General features: G+C 39.7%; 1 protein-coding gene across 2 annotated transcripts in view; it reads right to left on the reverse strand.

Moving 5' to 3' along the window:
- Window positions 1-3,035: 3,035 nt before the first annotated feature.
- FREM1 (FRAS1 related extracellular matrix 1) overlaps window positions 3,036-13,771 on the reverse strand; it is a 78,486-nt gene continuing 67,750 nt past the window's right edge. For both annotated transcript variants that reach the window (XM_064176488.1, XM_064176487.1), the window contains exons 34-36: window positions 13,580-13,695; window positions 5,850-5,935; window positions 3,036-4,373 (exon numbers count right to left, since the gene is read on the reverse strand). In XM_064176488.1, coding sequence (XP_064032558.1) covers window positions 4,174-4,373; window positions 5,850-5,935; window positions 13,580-13,695 — 402 coding nt within the window. In that variant the 3' untranslated portion in view covers window positions 3,036-4,173. The remainder of the gene's footprint in view (window positions 4,374-5,849; window positions 5,936-13,579; window positions 13,696-13,771) is intronic.

Here is a 13,771-nt window from a genome sequence, read left to right on the forward strand (position 1 = left end):
AAAAAATTATATGTGTATATATATGTAGGTATACTCTGTCCTTGTCTGATGTTTCTGAGGCATGGCTTTGTGCAGAACTTAGAATCATAGAGTCATTTCAGTGGGAAAAGACCTTCAAGGTCACGGAGTCCAACCATTATCTAACTGCCTACTCTGGTGCTAAATTTATGTCCGTTAACACCACACCTATGTGTCTTGTGCACACCTCCAGCAGTGGTGATTCAGCCACCTCCCTGGGGAGTCTAATCCAGTGTTTGGGAACTCTGTCAATAAAGAAATTTCTTCAAATATCCAACCTAATCCTCCATTGGTGCAGCTTCAGATCATTTCCTGTTGTCCTATCATTTGTCACAAGGGGAAGAGACCAACCCCCAACTTGCTACAACCTCCTTTCAGGTAGTTGTAGAGAACTGTATGGACATATCAGTAACATTGATAGCCAATACCTAGAAAGAATTCTCAAGCACTGTTTGAATTACTCATCTTCTGTTGAGATAAATAGCTTCATCATAGCATGATTGATTATAAAGTCATTAAAGTAGGTTTTATGTATGACAGCCCAATTCAATATCCTATCATTTTCACAACACAACCTATCTCAACAAACTTGTAACCAGATGTGTCTTTTACAGAACCTATATGAAAATCTCAGAACTCATGAATTAGTGCTATGGAATTTACTCTCCAGTTATTGTACCTGTCAAAGACAGCCATCTGTGGTCTTTGTTTAGTGAAGTTTTGGGGAAACAACATGACATAGAAGTCTCATGGGAAAGAGATGATTATGAAACTAAAAGGCTTTTTCCCAGGTAGGATATGGAAGAGCAATCAATAAATCTGTTTTGTACCTCCAGCCTTAGATACTATGTATCATGAATTTGTCCCATCGCTACTCAGCATTGTCCTATGTTCCATTGTTTTTTTTCCTTTTATTACTAGAAAAAAAGCTTTTGTGAGATGATGAAATGGAAGAAATACATACCCACCAAAATATGTTTCTGTTTTGTATTAACACATATTACAAAGTTAACATAATACAGTATTCTTAATACAAAAGTTAAAATAGCACTGGTCTTCTGATGCAAGTAATGTAGAAACACAGCATTCGTTGAATTATCTATCTATCTATCTGTCTATATATATATGTAATGCCCTCAGAGCTGCTTTTCTAATTTTAGAATGAGTGATTAAAAACTTTTACTGAACAGCTGTATTTTGATTCTGTTATTCTTAAAGTGTATGTGGATAGTTCTGGTGAACTAAATCTTTTATTTATTCAGAAAATGTGACATCTGCATTTGAAAATCAGAACTTAGGTAGTCCTTATTCTCACTTTCAGTCTCTTGACATTCCTCTTATGATCCTCTGAATACTGATTTTCCCCTGAGTTCACTCAGAATCTGATTCAAAAGTATTGAAGACTGGAAAAATTCCCAACAAAACTTCTTAGGATTTTAAACCTGTTTTTCACTAAACCTCTCAGAGACAGCAACTTCCGTGGTAACAGGAAAACTGATTTGTGCTTTCCCCGGGTTGAGTGTGTTGTATTATTTCAACTGCAGCTTTCTAACAAAAGCTGTAAAAAAATCTGTGAAAAACCACTTAATTTTTAAGGACAGAAAAGCTGAAATTTGTGAATAAATGTTCAGAGAAGTTCATCATATTGAAAAACCATTTAGCAGACTTTCAGGGCAGAAATACAAGAATTTCACCTGTCTTAATGTGTCATATTAGATCTAATAAAACCAATAAACACATGCAGTTTGCACAGCTTACAATCTGTTTTTTACTTCATACAGTCTATTTTGTACTTCATACTCTTCAATCACTTTGAAGTAGCTCAAATGAAATACAGAAAAGGGAATCCTGCCATCTCCTCACAAAAGCAAAACTCCAAAATCGCTGTTGTCTCAGACTGGGCATGAGTCATTTATTACTTACTGATAAAACAACGAGCACCGTGGTCGAAATTCCCTCTCTGTTGATGTCATTCATTTATTAAGTCACATGGAGAGGTAGTAATCTTAAGAAGGTGTTATCAGGACAGCACAAATAAACTCAGCAGTTTTTATAAAAAGGAAGCCCTAACAAACCAGAAATGTATGTCTAGCCAAACTGGTTTGATTAATCCTCCCTGGAGCTCCATAACACAAGAAGAGGTCTCAGGAGTGCTTGTTTAGCACTTTTTATGGGTTTGGGGTTTTTTTGTTTGTTTGGGGTTTTTGTTGTTGGGGTTTTTTTGTGGGGGTGGATTGGTGGGTTTTTTTAGTTTGTTGATGGTTTTGTTGGTGGGGTTTTTTTTTGGGAGGGTGTTGATTGTTGGGTTTGTGGAGTTTATTTGGGATTTGGTTTGCTTTTTTTTAATTGAAAACTATCAGAGATAAAACCAGGTGTAGATGGATACTTGGGGGTAATTGGTTTGGAGAAATCTTGGAATATTTAGCCTATCTATGGTGATCTAGAGAACTCCTTAAGCAAAAGCATTAGTGCTAGCAAAAATGCCTAGAATCAAATATTTTTGTCTCTCTGTCGATACCACTCAGAAGGCCGAGTAGGTTCTCTTCACAGTACTTTTCCTCTAATTTTGCAAGGCACTCATTCTTATCTGCAACAGTCCTTTCAGAAAGGTTCTCTCCTATGTACAAAGACTGCCTAGCTACTCACATGCATGTTCATTTAACATGTCACAGGCAAGGAGGAAGGATAAATGACCCACGCTTGCCAAAGGTAAAGAGAAAGGGTAAATAATCCCTGAAAATGTGTCCCTCAGCCCAAAGAGGAGAGGTGATTCTGCTGCATCTGTCCCTTACAGGACTGAGAAACTGCGGTGTGGAATCCCAGAAGGAGGTTTTCCATCTCTGATGCAAAAAGTGTACAGATGCAATTGATCTAGAATCTGGCTGAATAGATGAGCTGATGGTGGACAAGGGGAGAGCCAACTGCTAGCAGCAGGCAGGCAAGTGGAAGGGATGAGAATTCATAAGGTACAGATCAAACTCACCCTATTCATTGCCACACATTCATTGCCACTGTCACAAAATCACTGGGCAGAGAGGAGCTCTAATTGTTTTTTATGAAGCTTACAACTTGTTATTTTATTTTATTTTATTGTATTTTAAGGCTGCTGGTAAGAAGACTCTGAACCAAAACTTTTGAGAAGTCAAATATAAATTTACTCTCATGTTGCAAAATGGTATCACTGCAGCTGCCTGTATTTAAAAGAATGAGCTCTTTTTTTCCTACTAAATGTTGACTTCTTAGCATTTCTCAGAACTGAATCAAGATTTTTTAATTATTATTTTTGTAAACATTAAATCCCCAATAACGACTTAGATTAATACCTTTCAAAAGCCATAGTTGCATTAGTACAAATTATGTCTCATGATTACACTGGTTCATACACACATTTAAATACTATTCATGTTCATGTATCACTGGTTATACTAAAATAATATTCTAGGATTAAGATCCAGCATTTATTTTTATGTAAAAGCATTAGATTTACAGAGGTACTCTTACTTAATTACACTAAAAATGACAACATGCTCCTGCATCTCCAAAAAACATTGAACAACTTTGGTTAGAAATACGAAACAATGTGCAGCTCTGTGTGAGCAGATCCATGAGAATCTGAAGCTGGCCTTAGGAGGTGGAAAAAGAGTTTTGCCCCTGTTGACAATCTGCCACTAAATCCTGACGTTGGTGTTTTCGTAAGATGCTGCACTAAGGCATCCACCACAGAAGCTGTAGTCTCATGACATAATGTCCCTCCCCTCATCACCCAAGAGATGCTGGTTTTAGACAGCAGTCTGCCCTCACTTTCACCCCAAGCAGACTTGCAGTCTTCCTTTTATGTGACTGCAGAGTAAAACTGCAGGTTTTATTGCAAATGATTTAAAGCAAGAGCCAATTCACAACCCATTCTTAAGAACCAGGTAAATCACCCAGATGTGCTGCTTCTTTTCTTAAGTATTTTTACAGAGAAATATGATGAAAACCTCCAGCCATGTCTCTTTGGTGTAAAAAAATGCATACAAATAAGTGACAGATCAGAAAATAAACCTTGCTGATAAATAGGATGGTGTTTTCCATTGCACACCCTCACATGTCTGCAGGTAGATAGAACTGAAACAGTGTGAATGTCCACCTGCTTTCACGGCGTTTCTGCATAATTTACAGCTTTCTTGAACATACATAGCTGTTACGTTTGATCTTCCTGCAGTCAGTTGCTTGCCATTTTCCTTGCTTCTTCACCAATACACAATTTCTTCCTATCTTTGGTGACCTGTAGGAGCCTTCTCTCCAGTTCATGTAGGTTACAGGTTCTCCCCCGTTCCACTTCCAGTGTCCAGGACTGACTTGGTCATTCAAGCCTGTGTGAAATCAGTAAAATCAAGTCAGTCATTTTTATAGTCTATGGAGCCTGATGCCAACAGAACAACATTTCTTTAAAAATGTATTCTATATTGTGCTGAAAGAAAGAAAACAAACAAAAAACATCTGGAAGAACACAAGTAAAATACAATTTAATGTTTTGTAAGACCATCTGAATCAACAATTAGGGCGATCCCTACAAGGAGAAATGTATTCTTCATTATCGCTTATAAAACGTTTTCTCTCTTTCCACCTGTTGCATGTCTGTCACCCCTCAGGTTTCTCTTCCGGTATGTAAGATGCCAAGCAGAATGTTGTATTCAAGTCTGGGCAAGCTTAGATGCCTCCAGACACCTTCTGAAAACAAAATCCTGCAAATGTTTACTTAAACTGTTGAAATTCACAGTTGTAAAATTAGGCTGTGTTAATTAATACAACCAAACCCATGTGTTTTCTGTCAGTCCCTGAGTTACCAAGACCAACATGAGTGGCATATTTTCAGGCATAACCTCTCAGCTAGAAAAGATCAAGATCAGAAAATTGACGTAATGATCTTGTAGTCCTTATTCTTGTAAGAGGAGCTTATTCCCCTCAGGCTAGCATAATTAAATACCATTCAACACGATCCCAAACTAGCTGCAGTTTTTAAAGTTGTGGTATAGCTAGTAAATCCATCTCAGACAGTTCAAAATTGCAGCATTGGACACAAGCCAATAAAATACAGGCTGCATAGCAGAAATAAGAGAGGCTAGAAGAAACAGTCCATGAGCTAAGGCAGTCATTCACAGAAAAGGATCAGAAGGTACAGAGGAGGCCCACCAGAGTTCTTTCCACTTCTCATTAAATGAAGGGTCCATAAGAAATAGTTACATCTAAAATTATGTGATTAAATCTTCTTTAGCTGATCATGATTCACAAGACTTCTGACACAGGGTGACACCATTAAATTAGTGATAACATAAGTATTTGAAGTGTTTTTTAAAAGAGATAAAGTAGTACAGCCCACCCCCTCCCCCCCCCCCCCCCCCAAAAAAAAAAAACAAAAAGCAAAGTGAAATAAACAAACCAGTGGGGGCTCTACCAGCTAATATTAAAATGGGAAAAGTTTCAAGGCAAAAATAATCCACTTCTTCTTTTTGATAGAGATTGGAAAAATTAGCCAGGTAAATTATGACTTTCAGTTTATGCCTTGCTGTAAATTAACAAAAGTGGCAGAAAATTGAGGCCAAAGTAACACTTGAAAACTGATGTGGCAGTTCCTGCTTAGGGAAGTGCAGATAAGATGTAATCCTTCATAAGGCTCCCTGGAGGGGTTGTGGAGTCTCCATCTCTGAAGACTTTCAACACCCTCCTGAATGCATTCCTGTGCAGACTGCCCTAGATGATCCTGCTTTTGGCAGAGGGTTTGGATCTCTGGAGGTCCCTTCCAAGCTCTAATGTGCTGTGATTCTGTGGCAGGCAGCTGATGTACTTGCCTATCCAAAAGGCCCTTCTCCCACTGAAGTTCCACAGCCATTGCATGTGTTGTTCATTAGCCACACTTGCCAGACTCCCAAGGTATCTAGGCTCAAGGAGAGAGGACAGCGGAATTAGCATTCCACAGAGTGACAGACAGCTTCCAGTGACTTAGCAACAAGAGGAACTAATTTAGCATAAACGTATAAATAATGTTTCACAAGAAAACCTGCTTTCTGGTGTGAAAGAATAATCACATGAAGAAAAAGTCTTATAATTCTGGATTACTTGGAGGAGAAGCAAAGTCCTAGCCTGATTTTTCTAACAAAAAATACATCAGCTAGGGAATTGAAAGAAAAGTATACAGGAAATGTGTACTTCATACTCACACTTTTTAAAGCCACTGACATGGTCATTGTTACATTCTATAATCTGTCTGCACTGAAATCCAAGCCACTGAAAGATACAGCTTCACCCATTTGGTATTATCTTGTTAAAATTGAGTTCTGACAAAATTAAAGGTTGGAATCATGTTGTTAAAATCTTGGCCATGTTTCAAAACAGAACTAAGTTCATCAACAAATCTCAGACTGCAAGCTCATCACCGAACCTACGACTCAGAGACTCACAGCTGGAGCTCCATTTCTGTTGCTATTTTGTAAATCTTCTAGTTGAACTGATCTTGTGGATGTTCTAATGCCACACGAGATAGGGAAGCAGGCAAATTTTACACCAGGAGGAAATTAAAGTAGCAGTCCACAATTCTGCACAATCCCTCCTGCACAAACTCTGGACCGTTACTTCGCTTGCACAGAGAAGTATGCTATGAAGCAAATTAATTGTAGAACTCATGGGTTGCTCCTGTTGCAAAGGCCTCCTGCATTATCCCTGCAATCAACTAGAGCAGCTGGGGATTTTCTTGCTGCTTTCCTTTGCACGATGAGGCTGCCAAAGCCTGCAGGACAGCTGAGTGTTAGCACTCTATGTAATTACAGATGCCCTAGCCCAAGCACCACACACGGAAACACAGGTCAACACAAGGGCTCTCTATGTTCAGGGGCCACCAGAGAAAAAGTTATGAAGGATCTTGTTAACATGTATATACTCTCTCCTCAGGTAGAGGTGTGGCAGGATGGCCTCAGAAACACTGATTGTGACTTTACAAGTGGCAAACTGGCCTAGCACAAAATGTTTGGCAGCTGTCTCATTTGGGTCAGGATTATACGTATGAGATACAGGGGTGCTCTGAGCAATAACAAATTCAGAGTTTTTCCACAATCCAAGTACTAGAGAGAGACCTCACCACCAGGAAAGGAAAGCACTGAAATAATTACATTATCTGATATTTTCTCCTTAGGAGGGTTTTCCAACTACAATCTGAGAAACTCACATGACAGAAGAGTAAACTGTTCTAATTCTTACGCCTAGGCAAAGGGTTTTGATATATTGTAGGGAAATGAGAAAAAAATCCTGAAGGAAGTTGCAACAATGACTAACTGTACCTCTAGGCAGAGCACCAGACACAGAAAATGACAAGATGATACTGTTTATGGAGTATCATAACACTTTCTAATTTGAATTATTTTAGTGAAGGAGTCTTTATGCCCTGTTGAAACAAAACAAAACAAACCCAAACCACATCACTGAGATCTGTGCTAAATGCATCTGACCAAAATTATTTCTATGTGCTTTAATTTTTTTGGTACCAAGGCAATAACGTCCATCACCTAAGAGCAGTTTCTCAAATCAAGGAAATATTTTGGGTGGCCATTGAGCTTTAAGCATTATCTATGAAACAGCACAAAGATTTTACATTCAATTACACAATACATTTTAAAAAGCTTTGTAAATTTAACTTCAGCAAAACCACACTTGACTAGGAGTTAAGATTTCTGTAGTATGGGAGGACATTTAATTTGAACTGCTGTAGTAAATCTATGTCCTACACTGACGGTGAAGGTAGCAGAGTGATTGAGAGGCTTTGTTTATCACTGGTGTTTTTTTGATCACCAAAGGATTAAGCCTGCTAACTTGAAATCAGTGTCTAGTGTTGCTTACAACACTTCATGGTATACAAAACATTCAGATGAGGCTGTCAGACATGAGGTAGGGTCTACAATAGCCCTTCACTACCAGAATAGCAGATGAAAAGCAGAGAAGATACACTGGGTCTTTAAAATCATGCTAGGTACCTGAATCCCTATGCTGGAGTCACTAGAAATAATCTAAATTAAACTAGTCACTTGTAGAATTAGCACAGCATTAGAAGAGAAGGACAACATGGTCCATCCTACTTTGCACTAGGCACGGCTAAACCATCAAGAAGGATCTAATCTTTTATTTTAAATGTGGTTTTGCCTGTGGTTCCCAAGGGCTGAGGCCACATGCTGCTAATACACAATCAAGAAACAAAGTAGTAGTCCCTGCCTTAAAAAGCTGGTGGTAACAGATCTGAAATATGATAGTATTTAAGCTCTTATTAAATGTTCAGTTTCAAGAAAATGAAGGTATAATCTGACTAACAAAGCAAAATACATGAGTGTGGGCTTTATCTATCCATTGGAGAGTCCCTTCAGTGGCAGCAAAGAAACCATCTCACATGTGAATGAGCCTTATTGCACTGACCCTTGGGAAGGATATGTTCATATGGGATAAACAAGAACTGTGACAACAAATCATCAAAACTGCTGTTAAATCAGGCTGCTCTGAGATCACTCAGCCATAATGTCCCACAGATGCTTCTTTTTATGTTGCCAAGGGCCTCTTCATGCAGACTAGACTCAGTTGCCCGGAGGTTAAAGAATGAAGCTATATTTACCACTTAGCACAATATACAAGCAGATATACACAAATATATACAGTTATATACAAATTAAAAGTAATATAGAAACACAACAACCCTCCCAGAAACAATCAGAGTTCCCAGGAGGGCTCCCGACCCAATTCCTCACTTCCCCCTCCCTCTTTCCCTACCTACAGAAATAACCAGATCAACCCATGTGTATCTCATGTGATAAATCTGGAGATCTGAGGTGAGGTCAAAAAGAGCCAACAAGGAGGTTAGAGGGAAAAGGGTTACATCAGATTAGAGTTAAGGCAGAGGCAGCCACAGAGACCAGACCATCAGAAAGAAGGCACAGCCAGAAGTGAGGGCTGAGCAGTGTGCAAGAAGTAAATGTCTTATCTATATTTTGACTGGTTGCATTTCTCAGCAGAAGAATGGTGATACAGGTTACTGTTGTTTTCTTTCCTTTCTTAGAATCATAGAATCAACCAGGTTGGAAGAGACCTCCAAGATCAGCCAGTCCAACCTAGCACCCAGCCCTATCCAATCAACTAGACCATGGCACTAAGTGCCTCATCCAGTCTTTTCTTGAACACCTCCAGGGACGGTGCCTCCACCACCTCCCTGGGCAGCCCATTCCAATGCCAATCACTCTCTCTGTGAAGAACTTCCTCCTAACATCCAGCCTGTACTTCCCCTGGCACAACTTGAGACTGTATCTTCTCACAGCTAAGGATTTAATTTCTCTCAGTGAAATATTTCAGTGAGCCTCAAACCACACAATACAACAAAACAAAGCTAGAGATGGGAATTCCTAACCCATCCTTCCTACAGTGTATTGGAGAATAGTTAAAAATGGTGCAAGACTTTCACAGTAATTACCTGAGATTTTTTTTCCATCTACACTATCTCTATAGCATACAGCAACTCAAGGCAACCACAATTTGTGTCTGCTTCTGTCCCTGCACAGGAAAACTGAAACAAATGGTGGCATGCCACCTTCAATAAATGGTTGCAGTGGTGTCAAAGCCCATTAGAAGTCTGAATCAGTTGGCATAGGCTCATTTACAGAGTTTCATCCAGACAGTTGCTTCCACAATAAATTGACAGCATTTCTTTGATCAAATAGAATCTTGAAATCATAGAATATTTGGTTGGAGGAGACCTTAAGGACTGTCTGATCCACCATTTTTTTGATTAAGTACCGTGTAGACAAGGTGGCCCAGCACCCCATCCAGCGGAATCTAAAGTGTCCCATGTTGGGGAAACCACTGCTTCTCTGGGGAGTTGTGCTTGTTGTTGTGCTTATTGTGAAAAATTTCTCTCTTGTGTCTGATACGAATCTCCCCAGAAGTAACTTGTACCTCTCACTCTTTTCTTTTCCATGTCATTCCTTGTAGAAAGGAAGTCTCTATTTGTAATGGAGGAGGTAACTAAGTAATGTGAGATTATCTTTTTCAAAAAATAATATTGTTTATTAATTTTGATATTCACAACTCTCACCACCCCTGACCACTAATTTTAATAATAATTGGTTCTTTGCATGGTCATGGAAACATTATGCAGATAATAAGTACATCTAGAAATAACCAGCAAAAATATAAACATTAATTGAACTGGAGGAGAAGGTTCCTGCAGTCAATATACTGCTTGCCCACTAGATGAACTCAAGGAGCTCCTTTCTGCTTATGGCAGAAGGCAATGGTGAATTACAAGAGGCTTTAGGTATTTACTCACAAAATTATCTTCCAACTCGCAGGGCTAGCTACAGCTTCAGAGAGTAGCCAAATGCTTTCAGGGATTTCTGTTGCTGTCTTGTCAGCTGCAGAAGCATCTGATTCTTCCCAGGCTTCACATAGTGCTGGGAAAGAAGGCACACAATCTCTGGCCTTATCCTGGCTTCTCTGGATGACCTGTGTGTCTTCAGGGCTTCCTGTCTTGGCAGGAGACTTTCAGGTGTAGGCAGGATGTCTTGTGATGTGCAATCCTGACGTGATGTCATGCTGGCTATGCAGGCCAATCACGTTGAGGCATTTAAAGCCTTTTCCTGGTGAACTCGAGGCAATGGAGTTTCCAGGCAAACAAACTAAGATCATCAGAATTGTTACTTTGTGGAAGAGCTAGTTTACAGCTTAGCATAGCATGGCAAGTTGCAATAAGGCAGTAAAGCAGTACACTGCCAGGAACAGAGAGCAATAGTAGCAGGCAACAGCAGGCACCAATACAATGGCAGAGCACATTGCATTACCTGCTCAGTTCTTTTAGCAGTACAGCTTGAGACTACTGGGCCTTTGGACACAAAAGAGCCAATCAGAATGGCAGTTAACCAACCCTGACTATATTAGGTGAAGTCATAGGCTTGCTTTACCCAAATTTGGGAAAAACACAGGCCTTGCACAAGGCAGGCACAAGCTAAGCATGTATATCGTGTTTACCACAGGACATAAACAAGTCTGGGCAGGCCAGAGTCCTTAGACTCAGTGGCTCCAGGGTCTTTGTCCTCTTTCCCATGGTTGCTTCCCCCCAGAACAGAAGAAGGGCAAGCCAGGACATGTATAAGCCTATTTTGGCCTACTCAGGCCTACCACAACACTACTTATATACTGGAACATGGTGATGAGGTCTTTCCTAAGCCATCTTTACTCAGGGCTGAACAAACCCAATTCTATCAGCCTTTACTCATATAGCATACTTCTGGGTCCTTTAGTCACCTTTGTGGCCTTCCTCTGGACCCTCTCCAACCTGCACAAATCTTTTTTTGTTGTTGGTTTTGGAGGTGGGGGGTTTGTTTGTTTGGGTGGTTTTGTTTGTTTTGGTTTGTTTATAGCTTTGTCTCAAGCTCATCATCTCAGAATAACAACACTTTTCTCTAAGAAGTTTGGAGGTTGATTAATTAGAGACTCTTACTGGAGCAACTTTTAAAATTCTTGTGCTTTTTTTCCTGTTCATATAATAGAAAAAAGTCTGTCAGGAAAATTAACCAGAAGTTTAAAGTAATGCTGTTTTTTTTTAATAATAAAAAGCATTCTTATTTTTCAGTGAAACTGGGTGATATACTGAATACTGGTGTATTAAAAAGCTGAGGACTGACCTCTGTGCTGATTTTATTTACCTGTTGGAAATACCAGCTATTTAGATGCAGACATGTAAACAGTAGTATTAATGACAGAAATGCCACAACTGTTGGTGGTCATGATGATTGCCAGGAGGGGAGCTGGGCAAAAATGCAGAGTAAAATTTATGAAGTTATCTTCATGCACCACTTTTAAGTGTCTGCCTAGGGTTGTACTTTTGCAATTCAGTTCTAGATGGAGACCAGGAGCACTCACATTTACCAGGATAAAGCTTTCTTTGGTTGTAGTACTCCAGCATGAATGGAGTTGTCACTGTCCTAAGATTCATTTGCTGTTTACTTTAATATCTAAGTTTACCTTATATCCTTTGGCAAGTTACTACCTACAAATAATGTGAGTTACCAGGAGTACACTCTTTTAGGAAATTAGAAGCACTTCTATGCAGAACGACGTGTGTTCCCAAAGGATCAATTGGGATCAATCCCAAGGGAATGTTGAGATCATCAAAAGCAAACAAACAAAACTCCCACCTGTAATATTTGCAACTTCTCTGAATAAATAACAAAAGACACACAGCTGATAGACAAACATTTCAGGATCTGCAATTTTGAGTAAACCAATTGATAGTGTGAAATAGGTGGTGAAATCACAAGAGCAGGTAGCATTTACATTTTAGTAAAGAATAACTTCCTTCAGCTCGGAGGAGGTTGCTCTCTTCTCACAGGTGGCCAGCACCAGAATAAGAGGACGCAGCCTCAAGCTATGCCAGGGGAAATTTAGTCTTGAGGTGAGGAGAAAGTTCTTCACTGAGAGAGTCATTGGATACTGGAATTGCCTGCCCGGGGAGGTGGTGGAGTCACTGTCCCTGGAGCTGTTGAAGGCAGGATTGGACGTGGCACTTGGTGCCATGGTCTAGCCTTGAGCTCTGTGGTAAAGGGTTGGACTTGATGATCTGTGAGGTCTCTTCCAACCTTGGTGATACTGTGATACTGTGATACTGTGATACTGTATTAGAAGCAAGGTTTTCCTTTCATGTGTTGCCAAGACAACTGAATCTGGTATAGCTGACTGGAAGGAATCAAGGTTTATTATACATGTTTATGCATATTTCATGTTTCCTGCATGCCCTTCAACCATTTAAGTCATATATTCTGTATCTTTCATCTCCAACTCTTCTTCAGTTGTCATTTCATGGAGTAATGGAAAGGTCTGCTAAAACCTCCCATGTTGTTCAGGCTGGTCTTCAACTTGGTGCTCATAATTCAATACAAGGTACAGAACGCGGATGATTCTAGGGCAAGCCCTATGTTACTGTGGCTAGCATTTCTTCTAGTCTAAGCTATAACTCCTGAAATAAAAATCACAAAGCAGGCCTCCAAAGTGCAAGACTGGTAGTTTTTATATTGGTCTCATACTTTTAGACAACTATTATTATTTATTTGCTTTTCTTTATCCTCAGAGTCAGAAAATTACTGTTAAATTTAATGTTAATGTTTTAAGTAGTTAGGAAAATATGATGAGACAAACAGGAGCTGTCAACACTGTACTGTTGCTGTATCAAGTGAAAGAAGGTAGAGTCAAGGAAGTTACGGGTCACAGAAGATAAAAGACTGAGTCTTTGCTTTACTTCTCTTGTTCCAAACAAACTCTTCCTTTAGGAAAGCATGATGGACAGCTTGGGGAATTCATGATGTGAATAAGGTAGCATCGCCACCTGAAACTTTGTGGCATATATTATTTCTGTCCTCCACTGGGTCTGATTCCCAGGGGTTCTATTTTTGAGGGAGCTGTGCAGCACAATCAAAGTGGTACTTATCTGTATGAAGAGAGACACTCAGCTGAGGGCAACAGCAGTGCGCAGCAAACACATTCGCTTGGAGAAGTCTCTCACCGTTCTTTGCACGCCCGTGCAGCAGCATTCCAGCTGACTCTGTGATTCACTACCAGGAAGTAGCAGCTGCCCTCATGATGACTCCATCCAGAGGGACATTTCTTCATGCCTACCTCCTAATATAAAAGAGGAAAAGGCAAAATAGACTTGTGTTCACAGTGATCTAGGTCTGTGCACTAATAATCAAGTGCT

This window comes from Pogoniulus pusillus, chromosome Z (genome assembly GCF_015220805.1).
Source record: "Pogoniulus pusillus isolate bPogPus1 chromosome Z, bPogPus1.pri, whole genome shotgun sequence".
Classification (NCBI taxonomy): domain Eukaryota; kingdom Metazoa; phylum Chordata; class Aves; order Piciformes; family Lybiidae; genus Pogoniulus; species Pogoniulus pusillus.